Raw genomic sequence first — 14116 nt, 5'->3', positions numbered from 1 at the left:
CATCTTTCTCATCTCCTCCGACAAGACTGGAAGTTTCTGCTTTATAAGGTATTTTCTAATGTCTTGTTCATTAATTTCGTCTTGTTTATATAGTTTCCTATAATAGTTCTGTACTATCTTTTTCTTTTCTCCTATTTCTTGTTTCAAATTCCCCTCCTCGTCACACAATTGTTTAATAATTCTTTTGACCTTCTCCTTTCTTATTTTGTGGGCCAACCATCTCCCAGTTTTATTTGCATGTTCAAAATAATTCTGCTTCATTCTCTTAATGTTTTGTGCTATTTCCTCTTGAGAGATCAAATTTATTTGGTGTTTAATTAACTCTCCTTTTTCCCTGTGTCTACTGTTTTCTGGCTCTTTCTGGATCAGCAGTTCCGTCTCTCTTAATTCTTTGTTCAGTGTATTAAGTTTTCCCCTGTATACTTTGTTTCTTCTTATTATATAGGCTATTGATGTTCCCCTCACAACTGCCTTCATCGTGTCCCAAACATTTTGTATTGAGGTCTGCTCTTTACAGTTTTCTTTAAAGAAGTAGCCCAATTCCTTTTCTATTTGTTGTACAAATTGTTTCTCTTGTAGTATGTTCTGGTTTAATGTCCACCTAGCTTTTATCCTTGCCTTCCCTTTCCATTGCCATAAGACTGGGTGATGGTCGGCCCACTTGTTCGTTGTTATTTCAATATTTACAGTATCCATGAGTAGTTCCGAGTTTGACTAAACCATGTCGATACGGGACCATGAATTATGTGGATGGGAGTAAAACGTGTACTGTTGCATCTTGTCATTCATTGTTCGCCAGACATCATAAAGATCTAATTCCTTCACCATATTTACATAGGCAGACGGTAGTTTCCTTCTTGTACTTTTCTTGTGTGTACCCTTATAGTCCATCTTACCGTCTGCTATAGCGTTGAAATCTCCTAGAATACATATATTTTGCCACTCTATTTCATTTATCCTCTTATATAGATTAACATAAAATCTCTCTTGTTTTTGGTTTGGGGCATAAATTCCAACTAGTAAATTTTTTTCCCCACCATTCATTATCTCCACCATTAATACCCTACCGTCTTTGTCTGCGTGTATTAATTTGGGGTTCAACCATTCTTTTATATACATCACAATTCCTCTTTTTCTGGTTTGTGCTGACGAGCAGAATGTTTTACCTAGTTTTGGACAGACCAACAGGTTAACATCTAACTTTTGTTTCACTAGATCCAACAGTACACGTTTTCTTTTGGAAGTTATGTTAAGACCATTTACATTTGCTGATAGTACATTCGTTTCCCATTCTTCAATTCCCTTACACGTTATTCGCTTTGAGGGCGCCTTTAGATCGTGTCTTGATGGGTGACCTTGCTCTCGAATCTTCTCTGCCATATCTCTCTCGTTCTCTGGCCTCTCCCGCCCCCCGCCCCTCTGGTTGAGTTTCAATTATAGTGTCCTCCTGTCTTAAAAGTCCTTCTTTATTAAACCTCTCATCGTCTGCTAGTAAAAGTTCCTGGAATTCTTGAGCTTTCGCCAAGGTATCTATCCGGTATTTCTTTTCCCTCCATGTTATTAACATTCCTTCTGGAAGGAGCCATCTGAACTGGATTCTGTCTCTGTTTAAACGTGTGGAGAGGAAGTTGTATTTCCTTCTCTTCTCTCTGACTCTCCGTGGAGTCTGTTTTAAGATGAGAATTTCTTTACCCTTGTATGTTAGAGAGTCTCCTCTTATTGTACTTAGAATGTCCTCTCTCAGCTGCCTTCTCAACACCCTCACATGGATCTCCCTCGGAAGCCGGTGGCATCTCGCGAAGCCTGTATTGACTCTATAGGCTTTGTCCAGTTCGTTAATAACCTCTTTTTCGGCCTGCCGAGGACTAATCCCAGGATTTCTCCAATCAGCTCCCGGAGGTTTTCATCTTTTGCTTCCTCCACGTTTTGTAGTCTTAAATAATATGCTAATCGCTCTAATTCTAGCTGGAGGATGGCCTCCTCCAGGCTTGAGTTTATAGATTCCAGATTGTCCTCTACTTTGTCTATCCTTTTTTCCGCTATTTCCGTTCTCCCCTTAAAATTTTGAATTTCCTGCTCATTTTTCAGCAGCGCTATTTGTATTACTCCTATATGTTCCTCAATCTTTCCCATATTGTTTCTTACTTCATGCATTTCATTTTTTACTCCCTCCAGGCCTTTGGTGACACTTTCACCCATCTTCAATATTGCCTCTTGTAGGGAGTCCATTGTTACCACCTGGTCTTGTAGGGTTGGGGCTGCCTTATCTCCCATTTGCCTGCCCTCAGGGGACTTTTCCCTCACCGGGGTAGATAGGGGAGTTTGCTTTTTACTCTCTTTAATTAAAGTTACTGTTTTTGTTGCCATTTGCTTTGATTCAGCTCTTCCCCTTTAAGCTGTAAGTCTAGTACCTTCTGAATGCTGTTTGAGTAATTATACAGAGCCCGGGGTACATACAAGGTAATTAAACTGGGGCAGGGCTGTGTAATATAGGCTCAGTTAATTCTATAGTATCTGGGAGACGTCTACTAGTCAGGAAGAGAAACGTTTCAGCGTGATACGACAGGGTGCAGGAGAGGCCAGGAAGTATTTAGAACTCACCCATCAATCTCTTCCTGTTGTCAGTGTAATGTTATCCTTCTGCTGTCTCTGGCTGTAATATGACACCGCGTACTTAGTGGTTTAAAGTTGGTTCAAACCCTTGTGATTAAGCTTTTTCCCCTTTTTCCCTGGAAGGCAAATCCAGTTGACTGTCTTTCTCTCCTCCGTCTCATCCTCCGTTAATTCTCAAATTTAAATAGTCCAAAGTCTCGGTCTTCCTCTATCCACTCCGTCAATCAACTCTCTCAAAATTTTCCTGTTTGTCTTTACTAGCCGCTTCAGATAAATGCGCCCACACACGTATCTGTACTTGTTGCAGTTAAGTTGTCTATCTTTTAGATTTAGGCTTTTAAATCAGATCTTGTGATTACCGTCATTCGATCCGCTACGTTCCCTGCTGCTGTTTCTCCCTTCCTAATTAGTGGCTGGCAGTCTTCTGGTCGGCCATTAATCAGCCGAACTCTTTTGCACGAACTCTGAGGGAGCCTCTCGCTTCGTGGGGGGAGATCGCCCTTCACCCTCCACTGCACAGATGCTTCCCTTCTCCACAGGTCCTCACACCTCGAAGGGACCTTGCCTATTACGGCCACGTTCGTGCAAAGACCGGGCGAACCGAGCAGAGGATCTGTCAGCAGCTCGTTCCGGCGTGATGCCAGACCAGAAGTTGTTCCACTATTTTTTTATTTAGTATACAAAAAGAAAAAGAAACCGCATCAAAACTATTCTGCGTGAATATTTTAATAAAAGTTGTAAGTCCTCTACATCTATGATTCCCATACTATATAATGATACTGTTTGGATTTTTTCACTTATTCCTTATTTGCAAACACTTCTAATACCAAGACTTTTATTTTATAACTATTGTAGTTACTTGAGTTTTCTGCGTATCATGCAGTGAGTCTCCTTGGTACTTTAAGGCACACAAAGAAGGGACAGATTTAAATAGATGAATGTGTAAAAATGATATATCTTAAGCTGGGATTGGTTGCTGCTGACATTGTTGCCAGTTCGCTTTGCACATGCTTCGTATACTGTCGGCTGTAAATTGTTCTGTGCATGCACAGAATATGAAAAAATGACTGAAAAACAAGCTGGCAGTGGCAACTGGGAAACGATTCAGGGACGTGGCCAGCAAGTTGTCCCTACCATTTTGGCAAGTATATCTTAAGTATTTGGATTGTCATTAATGGATCGCACAATCCATAAGTTTCTGCCCTCCAGTTGCATTGTTGCCCTACATACATGAAACAATCCTTGCAATTGCATTAAACTTCTGTTTTAAGCTTCTCAAAATGTGATGCACAAATGCTGTCAGATCCTCAAGTGAGATTCAGACCCTCCCAATTCAGTTCCTCACTCGATGCCTTCCTCACTTCTGGAATGTCTTAACTTCTGAAATTTAAGAATCAAAGCTTTTGTCCCCATTACTTTTCCTGCCACATTTGTTAAGTGAATCACTACAGTTCTCAAATTAGTAATTTTTGTGAGGTGAATCTGGCTTCCCCATTAACTTTGCTTGTCAGAAGTTCCCAAAATGTGATCATGTGATCCCAGAACACTGCAACTGCCATAAATATGAATCAGTTGCTATGCATCCAAATATAAATCAGGTGACCAAGGGGATCATGTAATGGTTCTAAGTGTGAGAAATGGGCATAAATCACTTTTTTCTCTGCCATTGTAACTTTGTATGGTCTGTAATAAGCTGAGGACTTCCTGTACTCATTCAAGCAGACAAATACATCATTTTAGGTGTGGAGAAATACATTAATGTTGTAGAACGAAATGAAATTCTTCTTGCAGGCCATTGCCTAAAAATTTACAGCATGTCCTAGCCTTCAGTTTTGCCATTCAGGAGATCAACATGAATGAGGACCTGTTACCCAACATCACCTTGGTCTCCAAGATACATGAGAATGGTTTTCAGGCAATGAAAGCCTCTCAGAACCTTTTGGATCTCTTCTTTCTTGAAAGCTGGTGTCCCTTCAATTACAGAAAGGGAAAGGACCAAAACATCATGGCTGTCATTGGTGATCTTCCTTCCCAGAACACCATCCAGATAGCCAACATCTTAAATGCCTACAAAATTCCACAGGTAAGGATCTGGGCTCACATAGATGCTCAATCAGGAAGAGGAAAAGGTGGTAGTTAAAAAAAATTATAGGAGGACCAAAATTGGGGGTAATCTCTCAAAAGCAGATCAAGGTTTTATTTGTTTATTTTGTCAGAGAAATGAAATGTATCTATTACTATTGCAACAGGAGAAATTCTTAGTAAGCGCAAACATTTCATTTGGTATGTAAGAAAAGGTGTAACTGTCCTTCTTGCTATCTTGATTCTGATATTGTCTTTCCATCTTCTAGACATGCCTCTTCTTATTTGATTTTCTTCTCTTGTTCTTTATGCCTTAACAATTTTAAATATATTGATCAGTAAAGTTATAGATATGTTGCCCTCATAATGTACAGAAAAAAAGTTATTTGGGTATCAAGATGAGAGATCAGCGTACCTTGGAGGAAGCTAACTATCTTGACCCCTTCCAGTCTGGCTTCAGGCCCGGTTACAGCACTGAAACCGCTTTGGTCGCATTGACCGATGATCTCTGGAGAGCCAGAGATGGAGGCTATGCGTCCATCCTGGTTCTCCTTGACCTCTCAGCGGCTTTCGATACCATCGACCATGGTATCCTTCTGCGACGACTGCGGGAGGTGGGGGTGGGCGGCACTGTTTTACAGTGGTTCTCATCCTACCTCTCGGACAGGTCGCAGTCGGTGTTGGTGGGGAGGGAGAGATCGTCCCCGAGGCCCCTAACCTGTGGGGTGCCGCAGGGCTCGGTTCTGTCCCCCCTGCTATTTAACATTTACATGAAACCGCTGGGCGAGATCATTCGGAGGCACGGGATTAAGTACCATCAATACGCGGACGATACACAGTTGTATCTGTCCGCCCCGTGCCAACTCAATGAAGCGGTGGACGTGATGAACCGGGGCCTTGAGGCTGTTAAAGACTGGATGAGAGCTAACAAACTGGTGCTCAACCCGGAAAAGACTGAGTGGCTGTTGTGTTTTCCTCCCAAAAATTCGGCTAACGTTCCATCAATCAGGCTGGGGGGGCAAAATTTATACCCCTCAGACAGGGTCCGCAACTTGGGAGTCCTCCTGGATCCACAGCTGAGTTTTGACCACCATCTGTCAGCTGTGACCAGGGGGGCATTTACCCAGGTTCGCCTGGTGCGCCAGTTGCGGCCCTACCTGAACCGGGAGGCTCTCACAACAGTCACTCGAGCCCTTGTGATCTCTAGGCTGGAATACTGCAATGTGCTCTACATGGGGCTGCCCTTGAAGAGCATCCGACGACTTCAGCTAGTCCAGAACGCGGCCGCGCGAGTGATCATGGGCGCACCACGGTTCGCCCATATAACACCGATCCTCCGTGAGCTGCGCTGGCTACCTGTTGATCGTCGGGTGCACTTCAAGGTCCTACTTACCACCTATAAAGCGCTCCATGGTAGTGGATCTGGCTATCTGAGAGACCGCCTTCTGCCAATTACCTCCCTGCGTCCCATCAGATCGCACAGGGTAGGCCTCCTCCGAATTCCATCCGCCAGTCAGTGCCGACTGGCGACTACGCGGAGGAGAGCCTTCTCAGTTGCAGCTCCGACGCTATGGAACACCCTCCCCGTGGAGATCCGTACCCTCACCACAGTCCAGGCCTTCCGCACAGCCCTCAAGATCTGGCTATCCCGTCAGGCCTGGGGATAGGATTTATTCTCACCCTGCACGAATGTTGAGTGAATGTTGTGTTTTTATGGTCAATTTTTTTTTTTTTTTTTTTTTTACTCACGTTTCTTTTCTTACTTAAGTCTTGTCTTGCACTCCCTTCCCCTATTGTTGTAAGCCGCCCTGAGTCCCCTCAGGGAAAAGGGCGGCATATAAATGTTCAATAAAACATAAAAACATAAACATAAATTAATACTGTCCAATACTTGAAGAATAAGCCTCCTCTTTTTTTACACATTCCTATCTGCTGTCTATTTCTGCTTAGCACAATCAAAAATTAAGAATACTTGGTCTAAAAATTGATGAATGGAATACTAATGGTGCTTTTATAGCAAAAGCTATAAGGAAAGACTTGTTGATCCCCAGATTTAACATTTAACATCAGGATTTTTTATTGAAATAAGGTTCAAAAGAAATGTACTTCCTTCCTTCTTGTTGACATATCTGCAAAAACAGTACATTGTCTAAAAGCACATCATTATTATTCCCACTCTGCAGCTCAGTTTTGGCACTTTTGACCTGGCATTGAGTGATAAACAGCAGTTCCCTTCTTTCTTTTGGATGACTCCAAATGAAAACCTCCAGTATGCTGGGATTATTCAGCTCCTGAAATATTTTGGATGGAATTGGATTGATCTTCTCATTCCAGAAGACGCCACTGGAGAGAGATTTCTCAGAATTCTGAGACCAAAATTCATCCAGAGTGACATTTGCATTTCTTTAATTCAGTTTGTTCCAAGAGTGATCACTTATAACTCCAGTTTCTTACGGAAGAGTAATCTAAATAACATAGGACGTCTCTTGTGGTATAGTAAAACCAATGTAATACTTGTTTATGGGGACATGAAATCTATAGAAGGTTTACGAATAATTCTTGAAGCCTATGAAATTGGTAGCAGGTGCCCAATAGAGAGGGTTTGGATCATAAGTTCTCTCTGGGATGTCACATCTGTCTTTGAGTCAAAGAAATTCACCACATTCTCCTTCAATGGCAGCTTGTCTTTTGCCCTACACACAAATAGGGTTCCAGGCTTTCAAGAGTACCTGGAGGACCTAAATCCATATCACTCTAAAGTCCCTTTGCTACCTATGTTCTGGAGTGCCGCATTTCTCTGTTCACTTCCAAGAAACAGTATACCAGGAAAAAGAAAATGCACTGGGAAAGAGGATTTGGGGAGTCTCCCTGGAACTGCCTTTGAAATGGAGATGTCTGGCCAGAGCTACAGTATTTACAATGCTTTATATGCTGTAGCACATGGTCTCCATGCTATATATTCATCCAGAGCCAAGCAGAAGACAAGAGGCAATGAAGAGAAGTGGAATTTTCTGAAAGTCCAACCTTGGCAGGTGAGTTACATTGCCTTTCAATGGGAACGTAGCCATAATAATATAGTTATTTTAATGTTTACAAAATTCACTAAGTATCCTTTGATGAATGAAGACAAATATACACGTCCCAGGATAACGATGAGAGATTGAATCTGGGTTGGTCAATGGGACCAGCGATTTATTCATCCGATTTTCCAGGCTCATGCTCGAGCCGATCTTAATGATATTTATGTCTATTGAAATATATGTTTTCGGCTGTTTATTTTATTTTTTATTTTTTAATTTTTTTTAACAATTTAAAACATAAAAATTCAATATTTATATAAAAAGTGTGTTTGCAGATTGATTCCTTGATTGTCTTTTCCAGAATCTTCCCAGGTATTTTGGTCAGGCTGATAGATCTGTGGTTTGCTGGATTTATCTTTTACCCCTTTTTTGAAGATGGGGACTACATCAGCTATTTTCCAGTTCTCTGGTAGTTCCCCAGTACTCCAGGATCTTTGAAAGATATAGTTCAGTGAGATCATGTCTGCCAGTTCCTTCAGAATCTTCGGATTTAATCCATCTGGTTCTCATGATTTGAATTCATCTAGTGTGGACAGGTGCTCTCTTACCATTTTCTTGTCTATTTTAGCTTCTATTCCTGATATGTTTTTCATGGTTCTATTTTTGATAGATTGGATTGTTTTTTTTCCTTTTGTGTAAAGCCAGATGCAAAAAATGAATTAAGCAGTTCTTCTTTCTCTCTGATGCTCATCATCTTCTTGCTATTTTCTCCCACTGGTGGACCAATTGTTTCCTTGACTTTTTTCTTCTTTTGTACATGTTAAAAGAAGGGTTTTTTCTCACAAGATTTTGAGCCTTAGTTTTCCTGATTTCATATTTGCAGCCTTGGGTTATTTGTTGATATTCTGCCTTAATTGGGTACCCCACTTTCCACTTTTTATACCTATTCTTTTTGTCTTTCAAATTTACAATTTTAGTTGTATAGAGGCTTCATGGTAATCTCTGAAAATGCTTATTCCTTGTGGAAATTTAGATTTTTATTTACAGATATTATGTTAGATATAGGGAAGTAATTTTTTCCCAGCTTCCTTTCCAATCTTCAATCCCCAAAAACCCACAAATCCAATAAAAGACTTCAATTGTGCAACATTTTGAAGTTGAGTAGCAGAAGAAAAATTCACCAAAGTAGACAGAAGGAAGAATTTTGCAAAATAATAATAATAATTGATGAAATGAAAGGCAAGGGTAGGATAGAATGACAAAACTTGTCTTTCTCTGAGATATGTTTGGTGTAGGCATTTTCTGTCCCATGCCTGAAGAAAATTTGATTTAATATATCAAGGTCATCATTTAACTTCTTAATCGTGTTTTCTGGAATAGAACTCCAATAAATATGTTTTCCTGTGATATCCATTATATATAATGGACTTGCCACAAAGAAGAGGGAGTCAAGATATACTCCAAAACACTTGAAAGCAGGACAAGAAGCAATGGATGGAAAATAATCAAGGAGAAAACCAATCTAGAACTAAGGAGAAACTTCTTGATAGTTAAATAGCAGTATTTAATCAGTAGAATGACTTGCTTCCAGAAGTTGTGGGTGTGCTAACACTGGATGATTTTAAGAAGAGATTGGATAACTATTTTTCTAAAATGGTACAAGGTTTCCCGGTGGAGCAGGGAGTTGGACAAGAAGAGATGAAAATATCCAAGTTCCCTTCCAAATCTTTTATTCTATTATTTTGTTATATTTATTGGCAATTGTTTTTATCCATTATGAAGTACAAATAAGAAATATATGTACAAATATATCTATTAGTAATACTTAAACATAAAAATATGAATATAGTCCTGCAAAACAGAATTATGCCGTTGAAACATTAAAAAATACTTTCAACTCAAATGTTTGATTGTTCATTAAAAACTGGTTGAGCACCATTTGATGAATCCCATATTGTATTGCCTGCTATGGACACCAATTTCTCACTTGTCTCTCTTATCTTTTAGCTTCATTTATTTCTGAAAAAGCTCCATTTCAACAATAGTGTTGGGGAAGAAATAGCTTTCAATGAGAATGGAAACCTGGCAGCAGCATACGATATCATCAACTTGATTTCTTTCCCCAATCGATCCTTTCAGAAGGTCCAAGTTGGACATATTGAACCTCAGAGTTCTCAAAAGGAGGACTTCGCCATAAATACATCTGTCATTGTATGGAACACCAAATTTAAGCAGGTGAGTTAAACAAACCAAATAAAACATGGGGATATTTTCTCAAATTTCTAGAATTTTAAACCAGTAATCTTAGAGTAGTTCCAAGATCATTTGATATCTTCTTAATGTTGTTAGAACACTCTTGTATTGTGGAAAAATGAAGAAGTTCTCAAATCTACACTTTCAGATTGTAGGGAAAGGGAGCTCTGATCACTGGGGTTTTGGACCCTTTGAGTTCAGGGGCTTCTTGAGAGCTAGTGAAGTGGAAGATTCATCTTTTGCAAGGTAACACTGAATTGATGATTTACCTTTCTCCTTTAAAAAATATATGAAAAATAACACTTAATCCTATTGGGTGAAGGGTCTGACAGCTCACTATAAAAGGGCTGTTGTCAGACTCAACCTTCGCTGGATTGTTCTCACTTGTTGTACTTAATAAAGAGCTGTTGTTACCATTAACCCTGTTTGTGCCTATCCATTACCCAATCTAACAAGAAGAGAGATAGATAGATAGATAGATAGATAGATAGATAGATAGATAGATAGATAGATGGATGGATGGATGGATGGATGGATGGATGGATGGATGGATGGAGGATGGATTGATGGATGATTGATAGATAGATAAACAGACAGACCGACAGATAGACAGACTTTCCCACTGATGAGTACTCTGTAGTTTGAATCAGCTGAATCAATGAAAACCCTGTGTGTGCCTATCCATTACCCAATCTAACAAGAAGATGGATAGATAGATAGATAGATAGATAGATAGATAGATAGATAGATAGATAGATAGATGGATGGATGGATGGATGGATGGATGGATGGATGGATGGATGGATGGATGATTGATAGATAGATAAACAGACCGACAGATAGACAGACTTTCCCACTGATGAGTACTCTTATTTTCTTATTAATATTCAAATTTAAAACAGCTCATTAAGGTCATGAGAAACATACTCTTTAATGGTCCTCTTTAGGACATCTCAAGTTGCTTTATGTAATGTGAAGAGGTGTCCGGATTTGGATTTGTCTTCAAATTTTCAATAGCAGTCCAAAGACTTTTCAGATTTTAAATGCTGCTCTGATTAATTCTAGCAATCGGTCCTAGGAATTCAAAATTTTGCATTAATAGAAATTACATGAAACTGTGGTGGGTGGGGTTGGATTTATTTAAAGACCGTGACTGCTGACTGATTGATTCAAAGCTTGATTCTAATCCATTTTAATGTCTTCCTCTGGCCATTCTCATTAGACACCACCTTCTTCCACCTGTGTAGAAAGCTGCCATCCTGGGTACAGGAAATTGATTGAGGAGGGAAAACAGGTTTGCTGCTATGACTGTGTCAAGTGTTCAGAGGGAAGCATTTCCACCATGATTGGTAACAAAAAAAAAGATCTGTGTTTCTTTTAAAATAAATTTTCTTCTAACCAAGTTTGGGTTCTTGAATATAACATATTTTTCAGAGCATATTACACACCATTTCCCCCCAAAAAAGTGGGTGAAAATCTGGGTGCATCTTATACTGTGAATACAGGGTTTTTGGCCTCCAGAAACCCCACACCCCCTTCACAAAAATGAATGTGCAGAAGGTTTGGAAGGCTTGAAAAATGCTCCTGGGGACCGGGGAGGGCAAACAGGAGGGAAATGTGGATTGGTCTTTGCTCATATCCCCCCCCCAGGCCTCAGGAGCACTCTGCAAGCCTCCTAAAAGCTATGCATGCTCCTTTTTTTGGCAAAAGGGGTCATTTTTTTTCTTGTTTTTGCTCCCTCCCCCCAAAAAAATGCAGCCCCAGGAGCACTATGCAATCCTCTCAAACTCTCTACATGCCTTATTTTTTTCACAAAAAATGAGGTGTGCAGTGGTTTGGGAGGTGTGCAGAATGCAATATTTTTTTTAGTTCACCTCTTCAAAATCGTATACGCCCAAAAATACGGTGGTTTTAAAGAAAAGCATGGATTGATTGGGATCTCTCACCAGCCTTGTTCTCTTTCTTCTTTTTTTAAGTAAAAACATTTCTTTATTTAATTGTGTAATCTCTTGATCAGGAAACGTACTGTATTGAATACAAAATAAACTTTAAAAGGATTTTCTTAAAGCAAAACATTTAAGAGGTTTATTGTCTCCCAAAACACCTTCAGGATGGAATAATTTTTAAGAACTTAATTCTATTCAATGTGTAGACTTTTTAGAGAGTTTATTTATGGTTTTCAGATTCCAACCAATGTGAGAGGTGTCCCACAGAGCAATATCCAAATGAGAAACACCATCAATGTATTCCCAAAATTATCACCTACTTATCCTACAAAGAAGCCCTGGGAGAACTCCTGACAGGCTTTGCTGTTTCTTTTGCTGTCATCACAATTGTGGTGATGGGGACATTCATCTTCCACCAGAACACTCCCATCGTCAAAGCCAACAATTGGGATATCACCTGCACCCTGCTTGTCTCGCTCCTGCTGTGTTTTCTTTGCTCCTTCCTCTTCCTCGGATGTCCAGGGAAAGTCACATGTCTGCTCCGGCAAGCAGTCTTTGGAATGGTCTTCTCCATTGCAGTGTCTTGTGTGTTAGCCAAAACCATCACTGTGGTTCTGGCCTTCATGGCCACAAAGCCAGGGAACCGCATGAGGTGGTGGGTGGGGAAAAGGCTGTCCGTCTCAGTCATTGTTTTTTGCTCCCTTATTCAAACAGGCATCTGTGCTGTCTGGTGGACCATTTCTCCTCCTTTCCCAGAGTTGGACATGCATTCCCAGCTGGATGAGATCTTAGTGCAGTGCAACGAAGGCTCGGAGATCATGTTTTACCTTGTGCTAGGCTACATGTGGCTTCTGGCCCTCATCAGCTTCACAGTGGCCTTCTTTGCCCGGAAGTTGCCTGACACTTTCAATGAAGCCAAGCTCATCACCTTCAGCATGCTGGTCTTCTGCAGTGTTTGGGTGTCCTTTCTGCCTACGTACTTGAGCACCAAGGGGAAATCCATGGTGGCTGTGGAAATCTTCTCTATCTTGGCTTCAAGTGGTGGTTTACTAGGTTGCATTTTCCTGCCCAAGTGCTACATTATCATACTGAGGCCAGAGCTGAATACGAGAGAGCAGCTAGTTAGGAAAAAGAATGATGTGATTTCAAGAGCAACATGAATGATGGCTGAATTCTATGATGCTATAAAAAGAACATGAAAATAATTGGCCAAAGAATTTCATTCAGGAATGAAATAACTTTGTTGTCACTTGAAATGTACGCTAATTGGCATACATTAAAATAAAATTTCATTCCATACAGCTGTCAAAGAGTCATCTCCTCCAAAATACACTATATAAAGATGATAAATAAATAAGTAAATAAATAAATTAGCATATGCCCATATACCCAAATATATTGTATGACACAGAGAAATAATACAGTCTAGTTTGGATTTATAAATGTACAGGGTGAGAAAAACAAATCTTGCGAGTTTACCGCACAGATGGCATAGGGAACAAAGCTGTTACAGAATCAGGTAGTCCTGGTAGAAATACTTCAAAACCTCCTCTCAGAGGGAAGCAACAGAAACAGTCCATAAAGTGGGTGTGTGGGGTCTCTAACAATGCTTTAATGCTATACCACTTATAAGCAGTATCCTGAATAATAGGAAGCAGCCTTCCTATAACCTTCCTGGCTGTCCTTACCACTCTCTGTATGTACTTTCTGACTGAGGCACTACCACCAAACCAAACAGTGATGAAGAGATTGTTAAAATGATCTCAATCGTGTCTCTGTAAAAAGTGACCAGGACAGAAGGAGAAAGCTGTGCTCTCCTCATCTGACACAGGAAATGCAGGTGCTGGTTTGCTTCACTCAGGATGACATGGAGAGAACAATTCGGATTGTTAATTGTTTGCACCCACAGATACTTAATGCTATTGATCACCTTTAGAGCTGCATTCTGGATACTGAGTAGAATATGACGTAAAAAGTGCAAGTAGAAAAATAGGGACCATTTTGGTGGGAAGGTAACAGTGCTCTGAGCACCTCCATATGCCTTCATGAGTCATGCCACATGACCACGGAGTCTTCAGACAATGCTGGTTCTTTGCCTTAGAAGTAGAGATGAGCACAGCCCCTAGAGCTGGAAACAACTAGCACACCTGTCTTTATCTTTATCTATTTATTGGTACCCTCTTTCCAACACATTTTCTTTCT

The 14116-nt window shown here is 40.3% G+C and overlaps 1 protein-coding gene across 1 annotated transcript; it reads left to right on the top strand.

Annotated features, from left to right (window-relative positions):
- Positions 1-4465: 4465 nt before the first annotated feature.
- LOC116521651 (vomeronasal type-2 receptor 26-like) lies at positions 4466-13074 on the top strand. Its single transcript, XM_032236311.1, has 4 exons — positions 4466-4696; positions 9723-9950; positions 11191-11317; positions 12152-13074. The coding sequence occupies exons 1-4, from the start codon at positions 4466-4468 to the stop codon at positions 13072-13074; spliced, it is 1509 nt and encodes a 502-aa protein (XP_032092202.1).
- The last annotated feature ends 1042 nt before the right edge of the window (positions 13075-14116 follow it).

The sequence above is a fragment of the Thamnophis elegans genome, chromosome Z (assembly GCF_009769535.1).
Source record: "Thamnophis elegans isolate rThaEle1 chromosome Z, rThaEle1.pri, whole genome shotgun sequence".
Classification (NCBI taxonomy): domain Eukaryota; kingdom Metazoa; phylum Chordata; class Lepidosauria; order Squamata; family Colubridae; genus Thamnophis; species Thamnophis elegans.
Note: the sequence above shows the minus strand (reverse complement) of the source record. Positions and strands in the feature narration are given on the sequence as shown.